The sequence below is a fragment of the Talpa europaea genome (assembly GCF_964194135.1).
Source record: "Talpa europaea genome assembly, chromosome: 10".
NCBI classification, from domain to species: Eukaryota; Metazoa; Chordata; class Mammalia; order Eulipotyphla; family Talpidae; genus Talpa; species Talpa europaea.
Window position 1 is genome coordinate 4188092 of NC_140077.1, and position 26703 is coordinate 4214794.

At 53.0% G+C, this 26703-nt stretch overlaps 1 protein-coding gene across 2 annotated transcripts in view; it reads right to left on the bottom strand.

The window, feature by feature from the left end:
• The window catches only part of LHPP (phospholysine phosphohistidine inorganic pyrophosphate phosphatase), a gene marked incomplete at both ends in the record, with an annotated part of 82294 nt that overhangs the window by 42273 nt on the left and 13318 nt on the right, over positions 1-26703 (bottom strand). The window contains 4 exons of one of the 2 annotated variants that reach the window (XM_084246245.1): positions 6713-6804; positions 19591-19683; positions 20477-20540; positions 25908-26061. In XM_084246245.1, the coding sequence (XP_084102371.1) occupies positions 6713-6804; positions 19591-19683; positions 20477-20540; positions 25908-26061 (403 nt within the window). The remainder of the gene's footprint in view (positions 1-6712; positions 6805-19590; positions 19684-20476; positions 20541-25907; positions 26062-26703) is intronic. The other variant, XM_084246246.1, reaches the window with a different exon arrangement.

Sequence of the window (26703 nt, forward strand, 5' to 3'; positions counted from 1 at the left end):
GGCAGCTGCGAGAGAGGAGGGGGCAGCGGGCCGGCGGGGGCTGGATGGCTGAGACTGCGGATGAGGAGCAGGCCCTGTGTGCACCCCGAGGCGCATGTGCAGGGGGTGGGGGCGCGGGGAAGATGAGTGCACATGAGATTATGGGGGAATGTGGGGGGACCTGGACATGAGTGTGAGTAGCGTGCAGGAAACTGTGTGTGTGTGTGTGTGTGTGACCTGGCTTGGCGTGTGTGGAACCTGGCGTGAGCCTGCACAAGCATGAGTGTGTGGATGTGAGTGTCTGCGTTGGGGGCGTGGGCATGAGGTGAGGGTCTGGGGGTGTGGGTGTGAGTGTGCACGTGTGGGCTCTGGGCCTCAGCGCGTGTGAGGGGGTGCGCATCCCCTCCAGACCTGACAGCGAGGCGCCCCCTGGCGGCCCCAGCGGAAAGCGGAGTCAGGAAAGGGAAAATGAAAGTGGCCTGAAGGATGGCAGGGCCCAGGCAGGGCAGACGCTCAAGGGAGGGGACAGGAGGAAGCAGGGCAGGGGAGACGCCAGAGAAGGTGGGGATGTCCCCTGCCTCAGGATCCTTCTCAGGGAGCAGGGGGTCTCGGTGGCTGACACGCTCTCCGATGACACCAGGCAGCTGGGTCAGGACGGAATGACACAGCCGCTGGGCTGGGCTGGCCTTCACTCGGAGCCTCCAGCCCGCTCCCTACCACCTCTCTCAGCAGGGGCTGACTCAGGGCTCCCCTGCCCACAGCAGCCCCTGCCCCCCAGCCCAGGTCTTGCAGCGGCACATCCAGAGCACCTGGGTGACCGCACCCTTGGGTGGCCACCCTTCCACAGGCCAGAACGCATGTGCGTGTCACCCACCCTGGATGAAATTCCTCAGAGCAGGCCACACCCACATCCTGGCACTGCGAGGGGGGCAGAAGGAGCAGGGGTGCCACAGTGCCCGCTCCCTGGCACTAGCCCATCACAAGGAGACCTATTTTTGCTGATTTTGTCTTGTGTAGGGAGGGGGCTGGCCGGGCGGTGGGGTGACAACAGAGCTGGCTCAGGAGCAGTGGGGCCTTGTGCTGGTTTCTGATTTTCAACTACGGAGGTTGTATTACTGGGCGGTTTTTCTCTTCAAGAATCCCCCAAGTTCTCAAACAAGAGTGAGGGGCTCAGGTGCACTTTAAAAGGCAACTCTTCGGGATGTGAGAGTTGCACTTACATTGTAAAATATTTCGAACATACCCAAGGATGCAGAGACGTGACCAAGCCGACTGGGCAGCAGCCATTTGGGTGCAGTTTAAACCACTCGGCCCAGCTCTGAGGCAAGCGGCCCAGGGCCTAGAGGAGGCCGCAGATTGGGTGCAAGTGGAGGCTTGAATGATAGGCCCAGCCAAAAAGCATGGAGCACCGTCCCGCCCTGTCTGGATGTCTGTTTCTGTGTCTCTGCCTGGAGGTGGGGTGCTGACCTCCCAGGGTCTCTCAGAAGGAAGCAGGACCAGCCTGGGAACCAGAGAAGAGAAAGCGCTGGCACCCAAAGGTGCTTGTAAATGTCAGCCGACTTATGACGGGCTTGGGGCTTTATTTAGCCTGGGCCTTGGGCTGTTTGAGTCCTGTCCTGGGTCTGCTGGGGCTGAGCCCACAGGTCCACCCGCCTCCATGGGTCATCTCCAGTTAGGAGGACTCACCCCTCTCCAGGCAGCCTGTTCTATTTGGGACACTTCTGGCACACCCTCCTGGGCACGGTTTCCTCCCAGGTCAAATGAGGTTCCTTCCAGCACTTTCCAGAGCATGGAGACAGCCAGCAGCAGCAGGAGCTGAAGGCCATTGTGGACATCTCTCTCCAGCCATCAGAAAGGGCAGCAGGGGACAGGCCTTGCCACCACATCATCTGCATGCACAGCAAGTGGAGCCCTGAGACAGGCTTCCCTAAAGGCCCTTGTCAGAAAGAAGCCTGCATGGCTGATTGGACGGGGAGCACTAGAGACTATTTGGACCAGTCCTAGGATGGCACCACAATGCTCCTTGCTGCCTTGCTAACAAAAATGCTAATGTAAAATGGCCCATAAGTACTCAGAAGGCCAGAGGCAGCACCAGCTTCAGGTAGAGCTAGATCCAGCTGCTGCAAAGCTTGGAACTCCCGGGAGACCTGGTGACCAGGGAACAGGGTAGGGGAAGACAACACTGGATTTGAACCCTGATCCCAGTGCCACTCAAGGCCCATCCTACCTGCTCCCAGGGCAACTCAAGGTGCTTTCCTAATTTCTCTTGGGGTCCAGGGCCTTGGGACCAGCAGGGAGGCAGCACTAGAGAACCCTGGAGGGGCCAGGTATCTCTATGGTATCTACGTAATCCAGTAGGTAGTCAGGACCCAACTGGGAGCCATCACCTTTAGGGCCAAGCAAGGAGTTGGCAGCTATGGCTCAGCAGGGGGCCAGCACCTAGAGGACCCAGCAGGGAGTCGGCACCTATAGGACCCGGCAGGGGTCAGCACTACAGGGCACAGCAGGGAGTCAGCACCTACAGTATCCAGCAGGAAGTCAAGACCCAATGGGTGTTTAACAATTACAGTGCACAGCATGGGGTTGGTATATAAGATCCAGCAGGAATCTGACACCTACAGGATCCAGCAGGCAGGTGGCACCTATAGTTAGCAGCAGGGATTCAATACCTACAGGTCCCAGCAGGCAGCTGGCCCCTACAGGCAAAGTCCAGGACCCGACTGCTAGTTACCACTAGAGCCTCGAGGCTGAGCCCTGGGCCAGCCTACCAGTCAATCCAGTAGCCTTCAGGCTGAGCCCAGCCCGACTTGCTGGTCAACCCCGCCAGCCTTCAAGCTGAGACTGGGGCCGGCAGGCTGGTTGACTTCTGCAAACTGCATCCACTCAGGGCTGGACACAAAGGTCGACCCCTACAGCCTCCAGGCTGCACATGGGACCAGATTGCTGGTCAACCCTGGCAGCCTCCATGTTGAGCCTGGGGCAGGACTGCTGGTCAGCCTCTGCAAACTGTAGCCACTCAGTCCTGGACAGATGGTCACTCCAGCAGCCTCCCAGCTGAGCCCATGGCTGCCTGTTGGTTGACCTCTGAAAAATGCAGGCACTCAGGGCCAGACTGCTGGTCAACCCCTGCAGCCTCCAGGCTGCAAAATGCAGGTACTTAGGTCTGGACTGATGATCTACCCGGCAACCTCAGGGGTCAGTTTACAGAGGTCGACCAGCAGGCCAGGTCTGTGCACAGCCTGGGGCTGCCAGACTTAAACAGCAGGCTAGCCCTGAGCTCAGCCTTCAGGCTGACAGAGCCAACCAGCTGACTGGCCCTGAGCTCATCATGGTAGCTTTAGGGGTTGACAAGCAGAGTGGCCCTGGTCTCACACTGGAGGCTGCAAAGGTCAACCAACAGGCCAACCCCGGGCTCAGCCTGGGTGCAGGCAGGGTTTACCAGCAGGCCAGCCTGGGTGTCAGCCCTTGGACAGCCCAGTCGACTAGCAGGCCTACCCTGGGTTCAGCCTGGAAGCTGTTAGAAGTAGACCAGCACTCCGGCCCCAGGCTCAACCTGGAGGCTGCCAGAGTCAACCAGCAGGCCAGCCCTAGGCTCAGCCTTGAGGTTGCTGGGTTGACCATCAATCCAGCCCTAAGTGCCTGAAGTTTGCAGAGGTTGACCAGCAGGTTGGCCTTGGGCTCATCCTGGAGGCTGCAAGCGTTTACCAGAAGGCTGGCCCTGGCCTCAGCCTGAGTGTAGACAGGGTTAACCAGCAGGCTGGCCTAGGTACAGCCCAAAGGCAGCTGGTCAACCAGCAGCCCGGGGTCGACAAATAGGGTCCAGGGATCTGTCCTGCTGTCTTACTGTTGGGTTCTCTCGTGCTGGCTCTCAGCTGGGTATGGTAGTGCCAACTTCCTCTGGGTTTTGAAGGTGCTGGCTTCCTGCTTCCGTCTATGTTTCCAGCTCCCTGCTGGGTTCTGACATCCTTTTGGGCCCTATAGGTGCTGATTCCCTGCTGAACTCTATCAGTGCTGAGCCTCTTCTGGGTCCTATAAGATCCTATACCCTGCTGGGCCCTGTAGGTGCTGGCTCCCTGCTGGGCATCATAGGTGCTGACTCACTGCTGGTTCCTGTAGGTACCGACTCCCTGCTTGGTTTTGAATGGAGGGAGGCTGGGACTGGGACTATGGGGTCTGCAGAATCTGACAAGGGCAGTGTCTTCCAGTGGGAACACAGGAGCAAAAGCACCCCCACCCATACCCCTGGCTGGACGGCCTTGGGCAGTGCTTTGGCAGGGTCTTAACAGAAAGGCCCCCGGCAGGGTGCTAGCACCCTCTGGACCTCTGGGACTCACTGGGATCACGAGGATCTGCCACCAACAGGCACAAGGCCCCGGTGGAGAAAAAAACCTTGTCAAGTCAGGGGCCTGTGCTAGGGAACTGTCTTGGGGAGTCAGAAGCAGAGGCCTCCTGGCCTCAGGCTAGAAGATCCTGCCAGCGGGCCCAATGTGCCAGGAACAGGCAGGTGGCGAGAACACCTTAAAGGCCTTTACCTGCCAGCCAGGTGAGACCTTGCCCAGACGTGGCTGGACTTCCAAGCAGCATATTTAAACAGAAAGCTTTGTTCACTCGGGCCATGGCTCAGGCCTCCCTACGCAGGGCATGTTTATAAGCTGCCCTGGGAGCCGCCGCCTGCTCCCATGCGTGGGGCTGGCCTAGGGGCCCTGGGCCTTCCTGCCTGGAACGGAGCCTTCCTGGAGGGCCAGGCCCTCAAGGCTTCCTTCCCAGTCTCCAGGGACTGTGACCCCACCCGACTCTGAAGCTTCACCTTCTCTTCATGCTAAAAGCAGAAAGAGTGGAGAGGAATGAAAACATGGAAGGTGTCTGGGAGGTCTCACAGCCAGGGGCGAGTCTAAAACCCACACTCCCCAGCAATGCTAAACACAACCTTGCGTGTGTGTGTGTTGTGTGTGTGTGTTGTGTGTATATATGTGCATGTGCCCAACCCGATCACTCCCCAGAGGGGATGTTCTGCCTACCTCATCCCTACAGCCTCACTCCCTTTCTGCAGGCTCAGTAGGACCCGCCCCAGTGGCACTCGGCTCAGCCTCCCCAGTTTCCCCTCCCCTTGGCCTTAAGTCAGCAGGAAGCCCCATGGCTCACTCAACCCCTGGCTCTCTGCCACCTATGCCTGTGACAAGGCCACCCCACACCCCTCTACTCCGCCAGCTCAGTCAAAGCCAAGGCCACCAACAGAAGACCGGGCTCACGAGGCCTGCCTGTAGCCCGCTGACCAATCCAGTGACGCTTGGCCCCACTTAGGGCCGCTGGGAGGAGAGGCCAGGGCAGCAGTAAGGACACGCCCAGCAGACATGGGCTGTGCTGACCTTCAATCCCAGTGCTGCCCACTAACAGATGTGGCCAGAGGGATGGAGGATTCTGGGTTCCTCCCTGGAAGGAGGAGCTGGCTGCTGCCCAGGAGACTGGAGGGAAATGAGACTGGGCCCAGTCGCCAGGGTGCCAGCTGACTTCTGAGGCTGTTCTCTGACCCCAGGCCAGCCCCACATCTGCAGAGCACACTATGCTGGTGCATGGGGGCCTCTGTGGATTTCCGGCCACATGGGGACCGCAGAACCCACACAGCATCTGGCTGTCTGGAGCAACGGGTTCCGTGTGCCGCGAGTGCCATCTGCAGGGAGAAGGCGGCAGTGCAGGGGCCCGGCTGGCCAATAGATGCCGCGTGAGCCTTGATGGGCGCTGCAGAGAGGCAAGCTAGAGCTTTCTAGCAGCTACACTAACATGAGTTAAAACAAACAGCTGAAATTAACATACCAGCATCTCATCAGTATAAAAAAAAATACAAGAAAGTTCTTCTCATTCACATTCTTATCCTTCCACTCAGATTCTGAAACCTGGAAAGTATCCGGCACTTTCAGCACATGTCAGCTTGAACCGGCCACGTTTCCACCAATGCTATGACGACTGTACTGGACAGCATGGCTCCAGAGAGTGGCCAGCGGCAGAGAGGTCCCCCACCCGTTTTCCCAGCATGGAGTCGGCCTCCCACTCATGGATATAATATCTCCCCATCAGAGTACCCAATGGGGAACCACTGGGTGGTTAAAAAACATGTGTTTTTTTTTAACCATGTCTCTTCAGCACCAATGTTGCACTTTCTCTGAATGGGCACAATTGAATTGTCTAGAACAAGGCAAGACAGCACTCTGATGTCTAAGATGCTCTCCAAAGCACAGTTAGCCAGACCTGATCACCACGGGGCACCTCCCGTGCCCGCAAGTGCAGACACCCAGCAGGTGTCCACCAACGACCCACCTGAGTGGCCAGCAGAGCGATCACAAGCTTCTCTGGAGACGGGGGTTCAGTCCCAAAGCATGCAGACCCATCCATGGCCCAGGATCTGCACTCCCTGGGTTTTCTGTCCCAACAAGGGGGCGGAGCGAATGCGTAGGGAGGGTAACCCCGAGAAGCCGAGTGTCCACATGCTGTGTATGGTCACTGCCAGGCAACCAAGGCTCTGCTCACAGGCCAAAGGAGTGCAGCCCAAACTCGGCCCAGCTCACCTCAGATGGCTGCCCTGTGCCCAGGCCCTTGCGGTTTTGTCTCCGCACTAACCCTGCTCACACCCCAGTTCCAAAACTCGGACCCTGGGCCCAACTGCTTTCTCTTTCCACTGTCTGTGACAAAAGGCCAGCGAGGTAGCCCTCAGGGAACAGGGACATAAAAGGATGCTCACCTGAACTTCCCAGTCCGCACCTGCAGGGCTCTCATCCCGCACCGCTGCGCACCGCCCACGTCACCCACGATGTCGTCTCCAATCATCACGGCCTATCACGCAACAAAACACACTCCGTTACGGCGGGAGAGCTGTACTCCTGGGTCCTTTCTCTTTTCTGACACAATAAACTGCTTGATTTGATATTTAAAACCATCATACAAATCTAGCAAGGTATTCCTGGCGTGGCATCGATGAGAAGTCAGCCCACCATAGATCTGCCTCCCTCTGCCCCCAGGGCCGAGTGGCTCCAGGGACTGTCTCTGGGCCACCTGAGCTCGATCAGCCCATGTCCAAGTGAAGTGGTGCCGCGGATGCAAGGGGAGGTTGGCTGGTCTCATCTCTCCGAGAACATGGCCCATTTCTACCTGCAGCTTCTAAATGCTCTGCAGCTGGGCTGTTCTGCCCACTCCTGGCTCCATGAAAACCAACAAATCCTGATACATTTTTGTAGCCCACAGCTTACAAGAGTTTGCTTGCAGTAATGAAGGTACTTCCTATAGAAAATAAAGTCATATACAAACAAAAATGTTCAGTCTCACACTCCACACACACACACACACACACACACACACACACCCCTACACACAGGGGGGTGGGGGTGGGGTAGAGGGAAGGAATGCTTGCAGCCTGCATATCATTTCAAAAGGCAGCCTCTGGAGCATATTCTCCCACCCGAAACAACCAGAAAACCCAACAAGTGATGTGGAACAATCACTTTTGAGACAGTGGACACCAGGCGCTGGGGGACGGTGATTGCTGAGACACAGGAGCACACAGGTGAGTCCTGCAACACCCCAGCTCACTGCCTTCAGAATCTTTAGACTAGGGGGGCAGGAGGGAGACAGCAGATGCCCTAAACTGAGGAACTAAGAGGTGGGAGGCCAAGGCAGCTAGTGCTCGCAGGAGAGACTGTCCAAGAAGAGAGGTTGCCCAGGCAAGGAGGACAGAGGTTGGCAGAGGTCCCTGTGTGAATGCTGCAGGACTCGACGGACTGCTATGTGCAACTGAGGAAACATCAAGGCCAGGGAAGAATCACAAAGAAAAATTAAAAGACTGCCCAGACCTCGCACAGAGCTGGGACTAGTGCCTATTCCCACCAACCAGACTGGAAAATCTCATAATTCACATCTACTGAGTAGTCTCAGTAGATCTTGCCTTGCAGTAGGGAATAATTAGCTCTAGACTAAATCCTGCTCTGGCGCCATGTCCCAAATCTTAAAATCAAGATATGAGAGGATCAAATTATTTCCAAGTAATTTAACAGCATCCCAGAACTAAGTTCAAAAATATTTGCAAGCATATGAAAATCTCCAGCACCCAGAAAGGTAAAATTCACAATGTCTGGCATCCAATAAAAAAAGATCAGATATGCAAAGAAGACAAATATCACACATAATAAGGAGAAAAATCAGTCCATTAAAACTGACCCAGAATTGATAGATGTTGGGCAGAATTAGCTGATGGGGCATTAAAACAGTTACTGTAACTGTATTCCAAATGCTCCAAAAGTTAAGTAGAGATATGGGAGATAAAAGATTCAAACCAGGGCCTCCCCAGTGGTGCAGCGGTTGAGCACTGGGTTGAGAAGCTGCCCGCAGCCTCTGCGGCGCCGGTTCAATCCCCGGCTGCTCCCCGGCCACCGGAGGAGGGTCCCCCATGGCACGCAGACCTCTCCTGCCGCCCGCTGCTCCCCTCAGCAGTGTACTTCGGTCCCTCTGCCTGCTCTGCTCCCCGCTCTGGCTCTGGTGAATCCTCTCACCCTCCCGCGCTTCTGACTGTACCCAGTGCTTGTATAAATAAATAAATAAATCTTAAAAAAAAAACTTGAAGACACAGTAATAGAAACTATCAAAAATTAAGCAGAGAGGACAAAAAATGTTAATAAACAGCATCAGCAAACTATGACCTGACTTCCTAGGGCCTAGTGTGTGTGTGATTGGAGTTACTGGAAGCAAGATGAAAGCAAAGAACAGAAACAATACTTGAAGGAAAAATGGTTGAAAATTTTCCAAACTTAACAAAAATGACAAACCCACAGATCCAAGATCAACGCTGAGAACAAGAAATATGAAGAAATTGGGGGCCTCTCTGGTGGTGCACGGGGTTAAGACACAGCACTATGAAGCTATCTGCAGCCACTGCAACATGAGTTCGATCCCCAGCCAGGGAGCTACCCACATGGCGTGGCAGACCTCTCCTGACTCGCCCGCTGCTCCCCTCAGCAGTGTATTTCAGTCAGTCTGCCTGTTCTGCTCCCTGCTCTGTCTCTGGTGAATCCTCTCACCCCCTGCATCTCTGGCCTGTACCCCAGTTCTTGTATGCATGAATAAATAAATCTTTTTTAAAAAACTAAAAAATATATGAACTCAATACTTTATATTTCTTTCTTTCTTTTTTTTGAAGAAATCAACTTCAGGCACGACAGAATCAAACTGCTCCAAACTGGTGACAAAGACAAAAATCTTAAAACTAGCTGGAGAAACACACATTATATAAAGAGAAACGAAGAGAAGACACCGATTAATCGCTGCAAACCATGCAAATGAGGAAACAGTGGCGCCATCTTCACGGCACTACAGAGAAATGCCTGCCTGGAATTTTTGTCACCAGCAAAACTGTCTTTCAAAAAACAGGTGAAATAAAGGCATTTTGATGTCTGAGGCCACAAGACTCGTTGCCAAGAGAGCTGCACGCAAGGAATGCGAAAGGGAGACATTTAAGCCAAAGGGACAGGCACTAGGTGGGAGTGAGGATCCACACAAAGGAACGGAGACACCAGAATGGAGACCCACAGGCACACGGTGACCTGTCCGCCTGGGGTCCTCCCTTCTTCTGGCCAACTCCTGCCACCTCTCAACTCCCCGCTGGGTCCTGGGGTACCCCACAGTCCTCTGGGATTCCCCCCTTGCACGGCATGCACCCTACTGCGGTGGAACAGGCCATTCACTACCAGACCCCTCCAGCCCCAGAGGGTCCCTGAGGCCGGGCCCTGTGCGATCACTGTCACCAGCCGAGAGCCTGGGGGCGGGTCAGTTCTGAACAGGCAGGCTGCCCACGTCTGGACACCCAGCCGCCGGCACAGCCAAGAGGACTGTCACTGCCACCCATGAAGGGGATGGAGCAGTACGCTCCACGTCAGTGTTGGCAAAACTTCCATCATTAGTAGGCCTTCTTTTGCCATACCCACATATATTATGAATATCAGTGTTTACATGAGCACGGGTAATGTACTCGTATAGGTAACTGTATTTTTAAGGGAAAAAGAGCCTCCTCCCTCAACCAACTGCCAGCAACATTTGATTAAAATCTTCAAATTACTGTCAGCAGCAGACTCTGCTAGAGGAAGAGAAGTCTCCGCCTTGACGTCAGACGTGTTCTAGATGTGCTCTGCAGTCCTATCAGGAGTCTCCCTAGGCGGGAGGGCAGCCTGACCTGAGAGGGGACTCCTGTGACCGGGGTGCGTCTCCATGTTGAGGGGACAGAAACTGAAATGGGACGGCTACCCCACAAGGGTCCTCGCTAGCAGGCTGACATTAGGCACGGCCAACCAAATAACCTATACACAAGCCCAGAGCAAGGAAATCAGATGGTGACTGTGGGGTTCTTACCCATCGCATGGACTCTGCCTCTGAGGACAAGAGCCCGGATGGAATCTGCTCTCCATCTGGGAAGGGGGTAGGGGCACTGGACATAGAGGCTGGTCCTATGTGACCAGCAGAACACACTGAAATCTTAGAGGGAGCTACAGCAACTAGACTCAAACCCCAGGGGGCTACTTGCTAGCTCTCTTGGGCAAGCTTCCACCTGAATCTGTAAAATGGGTAGAAGTGGTGCAGCACATGTAATGCAGTTATGTACATTAAGCTTCCCAGGCAGTGCTTGGACGTAACAAATTATCTATGCAGCTGGTACCTTTGCTTTAAGTCTTTGCAGAGCAGACAGTGGGGGCATGGGGAGTCAAACAGACATACCCTACCCTGCCAGACATACCACACCCTGTGCATTCTCAGTCAAATGCAGAAGCTGACTGTTCCTCAGATACTTTCACAGGCACAAGGCTAGGACCTGTGATGAAGACAGGAGGCCGGGGAAGGTACAGGAGAGTGTGAGGTCTGACCTTGTGAGGTTAGTGGTGGTCAAGGACAGCTTCTGAGAGGAGGTGGTTCACCTCTGATCTGAAGAACAAGGGGGGTCCACGAAGTTAGGCATGTAGAGGGGGTACATGAGAGCATTACAGCAGGTGACACCGCAAGTGGGTCAATCACCCATCTGCCACGGTTCATCAGATGAATTCCAAAAGGCACAGCTGATCAGCCTGCAGCAACAGTTCTTGGAAAAAGTTTCCTAAAGGGGTGGATGAGGAACTGGTCTAGAAGGAAAAAGCCTGAGGGGTTAGTTTCAGGTAAAAGCTGGAGCTTTTCTACCCATCAGCCTGGGCTGCCTGGGGGGCAGGGGATGCCAAGAGCCAAGCCCCACGCCTTCTGTCCTAGGCTAGTGGCCACAGAGCCGCGGCAAGACCGGGGAGGGGCTGGGAATCAGCTGCCTTTCTTCCCAGTAAACCTTCTGAACGTCACACTTGTCACCCATCCTCTGCCATCTTTTCTCCATCTAACTCCACATTTCGCCAAGTGTGCTGGGCACGCTGGTGATGCACTCTTTGATCTTAGAACAGGGCATGCGTTTTCAATGTAGTCATTTTGTATTTTTTGAAAGTTCTCTATGAGAGAGCTGGATTTCCCTTTGTAGTAGTGATCCGAAGGTCCTTTGAAAAGGCATTTAAATTCAAGGGTTGAATCAACTTAAAGAAACATTAATAGCATGCCAGTGGCCAGTACCCAGAGAGGGTGAAAACTGGAATTTGTTTTTCTAGGATGGATGAGGTGGACAATACTGCCCACTGCAAATGGGTTTCACTTGTGTGGTCTTCAAGCTACCGTGTGTAAATCATCAGTCACCAAAGAAACAGCCAGTGGCAACAAGCGGGAACTGAGGCAGGAAGCAGCAGTGCCCGACGAGCGCACAGGTGACACTAGAGGTGCCTATAAACCGGGCTCACCTGGGCGAGCACGCGGCTCACCTGGGAGGTGGGGGCTGGGGCAGGCGCAGGCCATAAGCTCCAGGACCAGATGCTACTTGGCCCTTCTCGGAAGCCGTCCTGGAGCCATTAGGTCAGCCTCTGAACTTGCACAGGACTCCATCGGAGGACCCTGTCCACTGCTGCTAGGGGGCCATCTTGCTAGAAGCTTCCTTGGAAATGAAACAGATCCTCCAATGATGACATCATGCCTGGAGCCTTCTAGGCTTCTGGGGAAAATAAAATTTTGTGTGCACACACGTGCAGGCACACAAACACGTGCAAGCATGCCCATACACGTGGGAGTGCACACACTTGCAAACTCACACGGGCATGCATGCGCACACACCCAAGGCAGTAGTGGCTCTCCCGGGCCTGGGTGAGGCCACAGGGCTCCTGGAGGCGGAAGCAGAGGAATCCGGGTCGGGGGAGGCAGCATCTCCTACGAGAGCGGCAGTCGTGCTTCTTTCTGCCCAATGAACCGGGCCAAATCCAGGTGGAGCCCCAAGCATCAAGAGGGTGGAGGGGGGCTTTGGGGGTGCAACTGCCCGGAGCAGCGATGCCTGTCTGGCCAGCTTGAGGGCTCCGCATACCAAAATGCATGTGGGCCCCTGGGGATTTCACAGATTTACTATCGGTGAAGGGCAATAATCACGCAAGGAGGAGCAATTATTGCCAAATCATTTAGGATTTAAAAAATCATTGGCAAGAAGATAGAGGTCAAGAGGTGCGCTGTCGGGGGAAATAAGAAAAGCCCACCTGTCAGACCTGGGTTTCACTTCCCTTCTGACTGCAATATGGTGAAGTGACACTGGAGACGCAGGGGAGGGGGCTCCCCGCAGCACAGGGGCCCGGGGAGCTGAAAGGGCACCACTATTCTTTGGGCAGTTTTCTGGTTTGGATTCAAAATGCAGATTCACTCATCCTTCGTGAATATTCTCTTGCCTGCCACAGTGTCCTCTTCGCCGTCCTCGGTGCCAGGGGAAAAACCTAACAGATAGAACTGTCCGGAAGCACAAGCGTTCAGGGTCAAAGGGCTTTCCCAGAAGAGGCCACGTGGCAGGAATTTTCTAGTTAATCCGGGACTCAGCCAGGAGCACTCTCCCTCTGCTAGGCAGCCGGCTGGTGGGGAAGGAGCAGCGGGCTCAGTCTCTAGTTCAGTCCTCCAGGCACCTCACAGCGGGAGAGGCCTGCAGGTAACGTCCCACACAGGGGTGAGCCTTACACCTGCAGCCTGCAGGCTCAGCGGGACCGAGGCCCCCAGAAACCTGGAGCTGGTTCACGGATAAGTACTTTCTCCCATGGTCTGACACAGACATGAAGAACAGTAACACAGCAGAACTCAAAGACCAATACAGACACGCATCGCCCTCCAAGGCTTGGGTCAGGGATGGGCCATGTGTGTGAAGGTGGCCCCCACAGGCTGTATTGCACAGCCCAGGTGCGTAGCAGGCTGTCACTCACCCCCTGATATCTGAACAACAATGAAATCTCCCAACAATGCATTAGTCATCCCGTCATTCATCAATGCATGATTGTGTTTCATAAAAAGTAAGAAACAAGGACGTAGGAAAAGGAGCACTTGCACAGACAGCTGGCAAGGGAGGTGAACTTAAGCTCTTTCTGAAACACAAACAGTGCACTACCCCACTCGGGGTTCTAATTAGAATTGCACACAAGGTGCAATTCAAAGGTGCTCGCTACATACAAGAGGGGAACTGGAAGTAATTTACATGCCCAACAACAGGGGATGCTTAAGAACACCATGCAAGCTCACGTGAGAATACTATGCAGCCATGAAAATGACTTGGCACAAGTGCTCACACGAGCACAAAGGAAATTGTTTCCAAGAGACTATGAATGGAAAAAAATCATTCTGCCAACAATAGAAATTCTAATATATTTTTTAAAGATTTATTTTTATTTATTTTATTTATTTATACAAGCACTGGGTACAGTCAGAAGTGCGGGAGGGTGAGAGAATTCACCAGAGCTAGAGTGGGCAGCAGAGCAGGCAGAAGGACAGAAGTACACTGCTGAGGGGAGCAGCGGGCGGTAGGAGAGGTCTGCGTGCCATGTGGGACCCTCCTCCGGTGGCCAGGGAGCAGCCGGGGATCGAACTGGCGCTGCAGAGGCTGCGGGCAGCTTCGCAACCCAGCACTCAACTGCTGTGCCACCAGGGAGGCCCGAAATTCTAATATTTTTCAAAATAGATGATAATGTACTACTAAATATGGCATCGTGGGGTCTCCCTGGTGGCACAGGTGTTAAAGTCTTAGCACTATCAAGCTATTGCCAGCCACTGCGGCCTGAGTTCAATCCCCGGCCAGGGAGCTACCCTCATGGCACAGCAGACCTCTCCTGTCTCCCCGCTGCTCCCCTCAGCAGTGTATTTCAGTCAGTCTGCCTGTTCTGCTCCCCACTCTGTCTCTGGTGAATCCTCTCACCCACTGCACCTCTGGCCTACACTCCAGTTCTTGCATGAATAAATAAATTTTTTAAAATCTTTAAATAAATAAATATGCCATCTCAAACTTTATTTACCAAACCTAAAAATTCTGACATGCTGCGGGGGCATGCCACTGGGGTACAGCAGAGACCTCGAGAGGACTGGTTCCCCGCCTGACTCCTCATCAGCACAGAGTAATCTTGGACTCAATACGAGGCTTGTCATTGACTATTCCTTTAATGCTGGGGAGCTGGGGTGTCTGGTGATGCTGGGATATACCTGCAGTTTCACAGGCAGGAGAAAGGGGTGCTGCTAAGCATCCTACAATGCATGGACAGGCCCTACGGGTGACCCGCCATGCTCTGGCCCCAATGTCAATAGAGCTGGAGCTAAGAAATCCTGCTCAGCCTCAAGATGAAATGCAGGTGCCAGAGGCCTGGAGCAAGGGTTTCATGAAACAGGGTGCAGGACAGTGCCGGGGTGTGCCCATCACAGAGGGCTCCAAGGTCCCAGCCCTGGGCTCCTGATCTGTGAAATGGTGCCCCAGCTCCTCGGCTGCTGTGTATCGGCTCCAGTGCTAAGCACACTGGCCTGAACAGTTCTCATTCCCATTAAACCTCCACGATTTATAATCGATGGGCCATCTTATGATTCCAGAAAAGTACCCAAATGGTCATGTCATCTGTCTTCAATATGAAGCTATAAAACCACCCACTGATTCAGAAGGCTACACCATGAGAATTAGGTATTTCTAGAAGTACCGTTTAAGGCATGTTATTCTTTGCTTTATTACTGGATCTCAGAAAGGGCCCGGCTGCCTCTAAGAGGTTTGAATTTCCCATCTATTAGAGTAATGCCAGCAATGTGTTATTTCTAGGCTATTGAGGGAAGGTTAAAATGAAAATTGGATTTGGGGAGTCCTATCCATTCCAAGTGCAGGCTGAGAACTCCTGGCAGTGAGAAGCCAGCCGGGGTCTGGGCAGAGGCAGTTATCAAGGGAAATGACTGGTGATAACTTTATTGATTAAAGCAGCCTGAAAAATTTAAGGCTGGCTGCTGCCTGGCACTTCGGCAGCCAGACCGTTCCTCACAGTCATTTTTCGTTAAAAATAAAGAAGCAGGAACAGAGAAGTGTCGCCTTGTCGTACAACACAGTTCATTGGAAATGGCCTGATTTTGAAATTTGGCCTTAAAATCTCCTCTGTCCTGAGGCTCACACAGTAATGAGCGTTTACAAACATGGTGGCGGGGCTGATGAAGAGGCCAGCATCTGCTCAGCTGTCTGTCAAGGGGAGAGAGAGAGAAGACACGCAGAGGGAGAGACAGAATGACAATGAGGGAGGTAAATAAGATTCCGCTTGGCCACATGTGCTAGGAGCCACCAGAGAAAACAATTCCTGCGACCCCCGGGGTCAGAGATGCTGAGGACCCACTAGACGGTGGCTCAGCAGACAAGACGGTGGCCGGGGATCCAGCCCTGTACCCCTCAGCCCCGGCACCAGCCCAAAAAGAAACCCAATTTAACCTGACCTTTTTAAAAGGGCCTCTGCTCTTCTTTGGGGTGCGGGGAGGGCAGCCACGCGTTCAGAACTGAGAAGGTGTCGACTGAAAATAACTGAAAAATCCCAAAATTGAAAAAAGGGGGGAAGGAGCCACCCAAGGTGGGACTCGGAATATAACCGAGGAGAACACAGCGCTGGCCAGCCCTCGGGCCCCTGTCCAGGCAGAGGCAGTTTTTGTTTATTGTTTGTTGGGGGTCATGGTTGTTTATGAGGGGTGCTGCCATCCACTTGGGTCAGTCCAAACACTGGTGCTTTTTCATTCACACTATACAACGGCTGTGTCCTACTCTGCGACAAGCTATCTTAAGAATTTATTCTCTTAAAACTCATCCTAAGAGTAGGATATACATATATACAGACTTGTTTGCATTTTAAAGCTGGAAAGAAAAGTTACATTATTTATAAAAATGTCTCTCTACCAGAGACAGGTGGACAGAGGGACAGGACAGAAGCCAGACTTCCTTAGAGGTAGCTTGTTTGGTGGATTTCACGTTAGAACCACAGAAATATAGTATTTGAAACAACAGAAGAAACTTAAATGCTAAAGAACAAATTCCCTACAACATAAAAGTAAAGTGAATTCCAAGAGGCTCCTGTCAGCGGCCTACCACCCAGAACAGGAGTCCTGGCAGCTTTAAAATACCATGTTGTGGCTGAAAATCTCTGGAGGGAGAAAGGCAAAGCAAAAATGAGGAAAGGAGCTCGTAAGCAGGACGCACAGACAGGCTTCCACCCCGTGACCAGCCTGAGTGTCCAGGCCACCAGCGCAGAATCCGGAGGCCAGCACTATCTCAGAGACTCTGAAAGGTTACTGGAGGCACGCACTCTCCCGTGTCCCTGTTTTCACACTGCACCATGCTTCTGAGATTCGTTATAAGCTCAAGCAAATGAAGTGAGCATTGGGTATTTTTGAGAGCCAAGACCTCTAACATGGAAAAAAGAAACATAAATATATCAGATTGATGACATTAATAAAAGCCCACAGACCTGAATCTGAATCAGAATTTTAAAGATGTGTATTTCCCCAAGCCTTGTCGACTAGGAGGCACAGACGTGACAAGTGACCAGCAGCAAAGGGAACCATTACTGTCCCAGAGATGGCTTCTACACAGTTTTGCTGGACATCACAAACCATCTGGGAAAAACAAACCAAAACCACAAAGAGCGTTCACCTCATGTCAGTTAGAATGGCTGTTATCAAAAGTCAAGAAATAAGAAGGGCTGGCGAGGATGTGGCCAGGAAGCTACATGCACTGTGGGCGGGAATGCAAACTGCTGTAGTCACTACGGAAAACAGTATGGAGGCCCCTCAAGAAATGAATCATGAGGGGGCCTCCTTGGTGGTGCAAAGGGTTAAGATGCAACCTATGAAGCTGTCTGCAGCTTCTGCAGCACGAGTTCGATGCCCGGCCAGGGAACCATCCACATGGCGCAGCAGACATCTCCTGTCTCCCTGCTGTTCCCCTCAGCAGTGTATTTCAGTCGATCTGTCTGTTCTGCTGCCCACTCTGTCTCTGGGGAATCCTCTCACTCCCCACACCTCTGGCCTGTACCCCAGCTCTTGTATAAATAAATAAATAAATCTTTAAAAAAAAAAAAAAGGGAAATGAATCATGGGGCCCAGCTATCCCTCTTCTGAGCACTTGCCCAAAGAAGGTGAAGACACCAATTCAAATCTTACACGCAGTCCCACATCCAGTGGTCACGAAACAACCCAGGGCCCAACCACAGAAAGCCACCATTTGGCAACTCCTCAGTAACAACTATCCCAGGTGAGCATTACAGTAGGTGCTAAATGAGGAGGGGAGAGTTGACAGGCACCTGCCAGTGCCAAAGGGACAGATGGAAACTCTGCAGCGGGCACCTGGGCAGACAGCTCCTCCCAGGTTGGAAGAGAACAACTTGGGGCAAGTGACATCAGCAGCCTCCTAATAGGGTACGGGGCGGGGGGCACACATTGTTTCTGTGAGATTCCTGCCCAGAACACATTACCTGAATCAAATCACAAGAAAACATGAGGAAAAAAGTCAAATCGAGGGTCATTCCACACAGTAACTGCCCAAGGCACTGCAAAAATACACCGCCATGAAAGCAAGGATGAGGAACTGTCCCCAACAAAGGCCACCAGGGCAGCCTGTGACACCGTGGGGCTCGACCTTAGTTCACAGTCTTGTATCAAGGCTGGTTTCCTGGGTTTGCAATTGTCCTGGATTATGTAAGGGGGCAGCATTTGGGGAAGCTGTGTTAAGGGCAAAAGGGGAAATCTTTGCACCATTTTTGCAATCTTCTTGTAAGTCTGAAATTATTTCAAAATGAAAAATAAAAAACAATTTTTTAAAGTGAGATGGTCAGGGCCTCCCTGGTGGCCTAGGGGTTAAGTCTCAGGGTGACCACTGAGAAGGCCCATCGCGGTGGCCCGAGTTCCATCCCCAGCCAGGGAGCTACCCATATGGCGCAGCAGACCTCTCTGTCTCCCCGCTGCTCCCCTCAGCAGTGTATTTCAGTAGAGCTGCCTGTTCTGCTCCCCGCTTTGTCTCTGGTGAATCCTCTCACTACCCCCGCCCTCCCCGTGCCTCTGGCCTATACCCCAGTTCTACAAAATAAATAAATAAATAAATAAATCAAAGAAAATTACAAAACCAAACCGAACCAACCCTAGAAATCTACCTGAAGAATTGAGGCTACCAGTGGGGGAGGCCAGGAGTGGGGAGCAAAGGGGGAGGGGACCCAATGGGCTGTCTTGGAGGATGATGAGGGCTTTGGCGGTGGGTGTGGTAACATATATCTGAAGAAGTGGGTACCTGCACCCCTAAATTACACATGTATGGTAAATCAACAGAATCTCAATAAAAAATAATACAACTTTTTTTTTAAAGAATTCCCACCTTGAAACTGAAAAAAATAAAAAACTAAAAGGAAATTCTGCCTTATGAGATAAAATGGTGAAAATTCAAGTTATTCCTGGTGTCTTTGTTCATTCAACACACAAGTCCACTGTGGCACTTCTGGGGTGTTTCCTGGAAATCCCGAGGCCCTGGACCTTCTGGTATCTGTGAATCTAGGAGAGGAACCCCGGGTTCCAGACTTGTGGGGCCTCCCAGCCAGCCTTCTCTGCACCCCTGAGGACAGTGCTCTAGACCAGAGCATGCAGGGCCAGCAGTGAGGGGGCGGCCTGGGGACACCAGCCCGGCCACAGGATGTGGACACTTCCCCGGTCATGAGCAAACAGACCTTGGGTGGGCTGCAGACACGGGCCGGGGGGTTCCTGACAAACCACCTCACTGGGGGTATGGGGGGGGGGCTGTAGACAGTAAAGTTATAAGCGATTTTTCTTCTTTTTAAGATGTATGTTTGCAAGGCAACCTGTGTCAAAGACAGTCATCATGGAAAGGTAGCAAGATGCATGATTTTATTTCTTACAGGTTGCGTGAGTTTTGCTGTAGACTGTCTCTCCAGTGAAGCTGTTTCCATTCGCTGCCAGGGCAGCCCATTCCAGGTTTCTGCTTGTTTCTCACTCCTACACTGAAGCTAGTTAGCCGGTCAAAACATTCAGCGGGTCTGGTTTGCAGCCTTTTTCCTCCTTTCCAGCCAAGTCAGGTCACATGGGGACGGGGTCACGCTCGGCAGTCCGGCCAATCTCCCCAGATTGCTGAACCCTCAAACCCACCGCAGGCCCCAAGGCTGCCCTACCTGAGCCCTCTACTACCCCACCCCCACCCAACAGAGCTGCCTCCCCAAGGGGCCCCCCTACCTGGTGGGCTGCCACCCCAATTTCTTGCAGGGCAGACTTGAAAAACTCAGGAGAAGGCTTCCCCACCACTTGGGCCTCGATGCCACAGGCATACTGGGGAAAGAGAGGGCACACGTGGGTTTGGGAATAAGTAACAGGTGTACATGCGACCTGTAGGTTTCCTCCGGGGATTGGTTGTGCTCCCAGGGCCCAGGGGGCTCTGGGGCAGGACATGTGGGCCAAGACATCTGGTGGGGCTTCCCGGGACGCTCAGGACCCTGCCATCTGCTCAAACACCGAGTGGATCCTCCCATCAGTGCTCTCGTCTGCACTCCTGCCTCCTCAACCCCCCAACCCCCAGTTCTGTCCCAGCCTTCCAGGTTTGTTCCAGGGCTCCATCCATCCCCCATCTGTGTCCACCGTGAGAGCAGGGGCCAACACAGCAGTGAAGGGGGGGTGACATGGGCTGAGTGGGGGCATGGCACAGGGCCTGGGTGGGGTGTGGGTCAGGTTAGTGTGCAGACTGGGGAGCCCCATCTGGTCCTTGAAAACTGGAGGAGAGGGTTTGGAAGGAATCCAGTCAGGACATGGCAAGCTCAAGGTGCTGCAGATGAGCAGGGCTGGCAAGGGGTGGGTGGTCTACGTAGATATGGGAGTTCAAAAGCAAGCCGGAGGCAGCTCGGGTACGGGGTGGTGTGGGAAGGGTAGGAGAGCAGGGTGAAGACCAGGCACCAGAGAGACCTTGCTCCAGAAGTAAGAGGGTGCTTGGTCTGCTGAGATGGGCGACTTTGAAAGCATAAAAGGCAACCCAGACAGAGCACACCAGCACACCCTTCTCCATAGAGGCCAGAAACACCCTGGAAGGCACTGAGGCTGAAGAGGGTGGGGACAGAGTCAGGGCAGATACCTCGAGAGCCTTCATGTAGGCCCCAACGTCCAGCATCAGGCCGGAGGTCTCCTTGTAGTAGCGTCTAGAAAAGAACAGGAGTGGACAAGGTGAGCTGAGACTAGGGGCCTGCGACATGCCAGGGGACACTGCCCCATCCCAATTCTGCTGGACAGCCGATCCCTAGGGGAGGGTCAGCTGATGCCGGGCTGAGCATGAAGGACGAGGTGAGCAAGCAGAGCTCAGAGCAGCCACCATGTCCAGCGGGAGAGACAGCGGCCAGCAGCCCTCCATCAGGACGGCCCCGCAGCCAGCCTCACCGGCCCCGCCACGATGATTAAAGGGGACTCTAGGAGCAGCTGGATCCAGTTGCAACCACAGAGAAAAGCAAGCGACCTGTGTTCTGGGAAAGGACAGCAGGTCCACCAAGCACTAATTGCTAATAATTAACCCCTAATTGCTGTGTGCAGAAGAAAACTCTATTAGTTCCACAGCGCCCTGCCACGTCTCCCATTAGCCGGGGGTTAAGAGAAGTGCCAGGTGGCGGGGATGCCAGATGCTTTTGCCCGAGAAAGCTCTTTCTTGCGGGCTCCCGTGCTGGAGACTCCCATGAGCACTCACTGGGCCTGGAGCTTGGCCTCATCCTGGCCCACCCCGACCTCTTAGAACACACAGGCGCCGCGGCCAGTTTGTCTGCACCAAGCCGTGGGCTACTTGGAGGGCGAACATGCTGTCATCCGTGCCGCTCCAAAGCCCAGGGGACAAGAATGGAGTTGGATTCTCAGGATGATTAAAGTGGTTTGAGATTCAGCCCATCAGCCGCCCCTCTCCCCTTCCCAGGCCCTTCGAGTGTGGGAGACATCAACCGCCCAGAGGCAGGGGGGAAGCTGGAGGACTTCAGGGTTCCAATACGCTCCCTACTTTTTTTATTACTCAAGCTATTACTTTCTGCTTGCGCCCTCCTTGCACTTTCTCCAGCTTGAGATTTGCAAGGCTGATTTCCTTAGCAAGGCCCAGAGGTGTAAGGAAACAGGAAGGTGACAGTCATGGAATTGTGGTCACAGGGGGCGGAGTCTCGGGTGCCAGGCCTGCCATCAGGGGCACTGCAGCTGGTGTCTGTTAATTCAGTCCCCTGACCTTAGGGACACAGCTGCCCCCCAGGCCCAGGGCAAGATCGGGGGCACTCCAGCCCAGGCTGCCCTTCGGGAGCTCCCAGTCTAGTGGGGAGCAGCAAAAGCCACAACGGGAGGACACGGGTGGTGACAAGGGCAACCACGCTGTGGACCCTCCACAGGGGAGGACAAAGCGCCCAGGCTGGGAGCCACTGGCTCTAGGCCTCTGTCAAAAGCCAACCCCTCACTTCCTTCATCCCCTCACCCGGGGAGCAAACTGCACCTGCACCTCTGATGACTGCTGGGGGGGGGGGGCGCGGTGCAAACCCAGACTGGGAGAACGGGGTACGGGGAGGACCCAGGGTGTATGGATGGCCTCCCAGACTGAACACGGTGAAGCGAACCGGGGACGTGTGCAGAGGTGGGGAGAGAACACCCCAGCATAGAAAATGCTCCCCCAGACCAAAGGAACAAACAAAACCACAAAGCTCCTCTGTTGCAACAGGCACAGCCCTGTTTGGAGCTGAGGATTCTGGGGGCCACTGGCCCAACGCCCAGTTTCAGTGCCTGGGGCCGGCAGGAGTGGGGTTCATCACAGTCCTGCTCCCCACAGCTTCCCTCTAAGTGACAGCAACTTGGACTTTCACATTTCCTGTTAGTCCTGGTGGAAGGAACAACCCGAGCACACAGCTTAAATCCACATCAAAACCTTCCCTGTGTTACACTCAGTTTAGAATCGACTTCTGCAATGCAAAATTAGAAAGCTTAATATTTCTTTTTCCACTGAATCTGGGCTTATTCTATTACCCAGAATTTTGTTTCTTAATCATTTAGGGAAACCAAAAGGCATCTTGAGGCCCTGGTTAGCTGAATACACTTTTAGAGAGAGAGAACATACAAGGCCCTAGGTTAATTTTTTTTTTTTTTAATATAACCCAGGTTATTCTCAAAACACAGGAGACTTGCTAGGTTTTCCCTCTATGACCAACAAGAGGGCCTGGGGAGAACCTGAGGGCTCCAGCCACTGAGAAGAAACTGGGCGCCGCGCCACAGGAAAAAGCCAGGGAGCGGCAGTCAGATAAGCGTCATGCTTGAGTCTTCCGCCCTTCCCAGTTATTCAGCACAGCCTCCCTCAAAATGACCACCTGACCTTTCCCACAAGAGCCATTAACCTTCCATCGTCTGTCGCGTAAACAGCTTAATTTTCTGACGGTAGCATGACAGGAGAAATTACAAAGGCAATTCCCACTCTCGGTCCAAACAGATGCCAAATGTAAATCACTCCGTTTCCAGGAGGACACTCTGCCCCAGTGCCTCCTCCCTTCTGCCTCCTGGGGGGCACTGCGTGGGTGGGGGGCGGCCCCTCACCACCCCCAACTCCCATGCGGAGATGAAGGCAGCGCTGCAAGGGTCCTCAGGGTTTCCCGAGAAGCTGTGACCTAGGCCTCTCCAGCCTTTGAGCACCCACCCTGGGCCAGGTCAGAGCCCCATCAGCTACAGACACCATTAGCCTTTTACTGGTAAAGCAAACCTGCCTCCTACTGAATTTGTTGCAGAATTACAGAGCTGAAAGCAACTGCTCTACTATTTTTTCTTTTTCAACAGCATATCTATTTTAACTATTACCCATAGTCTGGGCTAAAATCTTTTAATAATTGGTGACAATTTTAAAGAAAAAAGCCTTAACATAAATTACAGGTTTCTGAATGATATTATTCTCCAGGTAGCAGCTGCTAACTCAAATGCCTAAAGCAGCAAATATGGAATGTAAATGAGTTAAGCAGGCCAGGCTCTGCAGTGACCTAAAATGCAGAAGGTTGTAAGGTTAGAAAGGGACCATTAGTTTTGTGTCAACCTGGCTGGGTCAAGGTACCCATATAACTGGTCAAGTGTTATTCTGAGTGTTTCTGTAAATGTACTTCTTAGAGGAGATTAACATTGAAATCAGTGAACTTGGAATAAAGCAGATTGTGCTCCATTGTGTGATGGGCCTCGTCCGATCAGTTGAAGGTCTGCGTAGAAAAGAGTTTGACTTCCTAGGAGCAAGAGGAAATTTTGCCAGCTGCTGCAACTCTTCCCTGGGTCTCTGGTCTGCTGGTCTGTCCTGCAGATGTTGGACTTATCCTGCCTTCTCAACCCAACCTCTCTACACACATATCCACATCCTATTGTTTCTGACTAATTACAGGACACATTTTACTCATATGATAAACACACTAGAGAGAATACTTTTACTTCCTAAAAGAGATATATCCTCACTTTTCTTTCTTGAAATATCTTTCATTTGCCTGGGTTTTTGTTTTTTTTTTGTTTGTTTGTTTTTTTACATTAATAGGTCAGGTTTAGGGCCTCCCCTGGTGGCACAGTGGTTGAGTGTTGGGCTGCAAAGCTGCCCGCAGCCTCTGCAGCACTGGTTCAATACCCAGCCTCAGGCGAGGGTCCCACATGGCGTGCAGACCTTTCCTGCCACGCCTGCTGCTCCTCTCAGCAGTGTATTTCGTCGGTCTGCCTGTTCTGCTCCCCGCTCTGGCTCTGGTGAATTCTCTCACCCTCCCGCGCTTCTGACTGTACCCAGTGCTTATATGAATAAATAAATAAATAAATAAATAAATCTTTAAAAATAAAAAATTAAAAAATAAAAGCACGGGTTTATTAGGAAAAGGAGAAAGAAAGAGTCCCAGGTGACTATGGCACCTGTGAGCCGGAGAGCTCATTTGCCTTATCTTGATAGAGACACAGCCATAAAAAAATAGTTTCCTATTCTGAGAGAGGCAACCCACAGTACGAGAAAATTGGCAACTGACTCTGAGGCTTGGAGGAGGCAATAGGGAGTGGTGGGAACTATGGTGAGCTGGAACTAATTGAGGCAGTGACTCCAGCTAAGCTCTGGGAATGTGGCGCCCAATACTGCCAGATTTTTTGATTTTTCAGAATAATTCAGTAACCTGGTTATGTTATATAAAATCTCCTAATTTTAAAACACATGCTCAAAAAATTTAAGATCTTGTGTGGGCAAAATCTGCTATCGAATGTGGCCTGCAAGGGATGAGCTCTTGGTGGCCTGCGGCCTGGCCTGCCAGCACGGATTGACTGGGGGCCACTTTTCCAGCTCTCTGCACCTCCATATGCCACCAAAATGGCAGTGACATTGCCAACTGCTCACAGAGCTGTGGTTAGAACTAAACAAACTGGAAGACAAAACGAAGCAGTGATAGCTAGTGGCCAGGTGAAAAGTCCCTCCCTTTACCAGGAAAAGGGAGCAGGTCTCAGGCACCAGAAGCACCTAAGCTGGGAAAGGCTTTCACAGAGAAGGCCCACAATCCCCTGCTGCAGGAGAAGCTGGGCAGGGTGCCACAGTGTCCTTGCCCGGGATTATAAAGTTCCAGAGTGGTTTCTGTTGAAACCAGATGTGTTGACAACACTGCACAGCTTTCTGGAAAGCACTGGGCCACGTGCATCAGGAACCCCAACCACACCCATCATCTGACATGCACAAAGTGCCTTGGCAGAAAATCAGACACAACCTAACTGCCCATCCGCCAGGGTTGGTTAAGAAATGGCTGCCACACAAGGGCCAGCCTGGGTGCTGCGTGGAGAGTCGTTCACGTAATATTGTTTGGTGAAAATAAAAAGCCAGGATGAAATGAGGGCAAGTCTGAGAGCAGCGCTGTGAGCCTGCGCCTCTGTCACGGTCCCTGGCGTGGGAAGCCACCTGGAAGGACGCGTGCAGAAGGGCTGCGGCTCACGCTGGCGCGGCAGGAGGAAGGACAATGCTGTCCTGTGCATTGCCCAGCGGCATGCTCTGCGGCGTCTCCGATGAACATGGGCTGTCTCAGTGGTCAAAGACGTTAAGAAAAACCAACATGGGTTTGTGACAAGAGAGAAACAGTGAAGCCGTGCCATCAATAAAAGCACAGACAAAAACTGACAAAATCACAAATTTACAGGTGCCGTGCTCTGGGGGAGCTGGGGCTGGCCCAGGGACCCCAGGGGCACGCAGTCTGGGTTTCACTTCTTAGGTGTCACCTGGCCCTGCCCCTCAATGCCTTGTGCTGTATCCTGGGCAAATGCACCTCGACAGGCAACACCCCCAAGCGGCCTCCATCACAATGACCTTCCCCTCCACGGCTTCGCCCAGCGTGGCACCTGTGCAGCAGCTCCTGAGGATGGAGATTCTAACTTCCACAAACGGTGAAGGAAAGGAAGGAAAAAATGAAGAGAAAAAAAAGGGTGAGCGAGGGACAGGAAGGCCCTCCCCACCCCTGCACTCTCCACTGCATGTCTCTGCAGGTGAAGACGCACAAAGCAGGCAGAAACAGCTCTTCCCGGAGCCGACTTACCCTTTCCCCAGTGATATGAGCACAGGGTTGTCCAGCTGCATGAGCAGCTGGAAGGCTCTGTTCATGTTTTGGTAAGAGAAGTCTTCTCCGGCGTCTGCAATCACAACGCAGTTTGGGTTGGATGTGTCAATCTGATCAAATTCTGAGCGGATTCCTGGAAAGACAGCAGGAGAGGTCGAGCCCAGGGTGATGTGGCCGCCTGTGTCCTGTCCCCTGCCAGGGAGCCCCGCCTGCCCTCTGCCCTATATCTTTCTCAGAAGCACTAACTCTTGAGGGTCCTCACAGCTGCCACGGGAGGTGGGCCAGGAAGAGGCGCTCTCACCCCTTACAGATGAAGGAGTCCCACTCCATAGTCTATAGCTAGCTTGTTAGGGGACCCCTAAACCCCAATCCCAACACCAGCAGTAGCTGCAGGAGCTCCCCTAGTTTAATACCATGCAGGACACCCAGAACTTTGCTACAGAAGGGCAATCTGTCTGCAGAACACAGGTTCCCAGATGCAGGGGAAAGAAGGCTGCTTTCTAGACCTGGTGCACTGTGCAGCCAAACCCCACTGGAGATGGGCTGCAGGGACACAGCTACAACCTGAAAAGGGGCAGAAGCTCATTGTGGCAGCCTGGCTCACCACCCCTCAAGAAAGTCGCCTCTTCCTTTAAGAACTTGGAGAAAAGAGATTTCTAAGTACTGGCAAATTGCTGCAATTAGCTCCAAAGGTGCAGGTCTGACACGGGGGCCAGCCAGGAGAGCAGCCTGCACCTCCCGGATCCCCCACTCCTGCCAGAGGGGGAAAAGCATG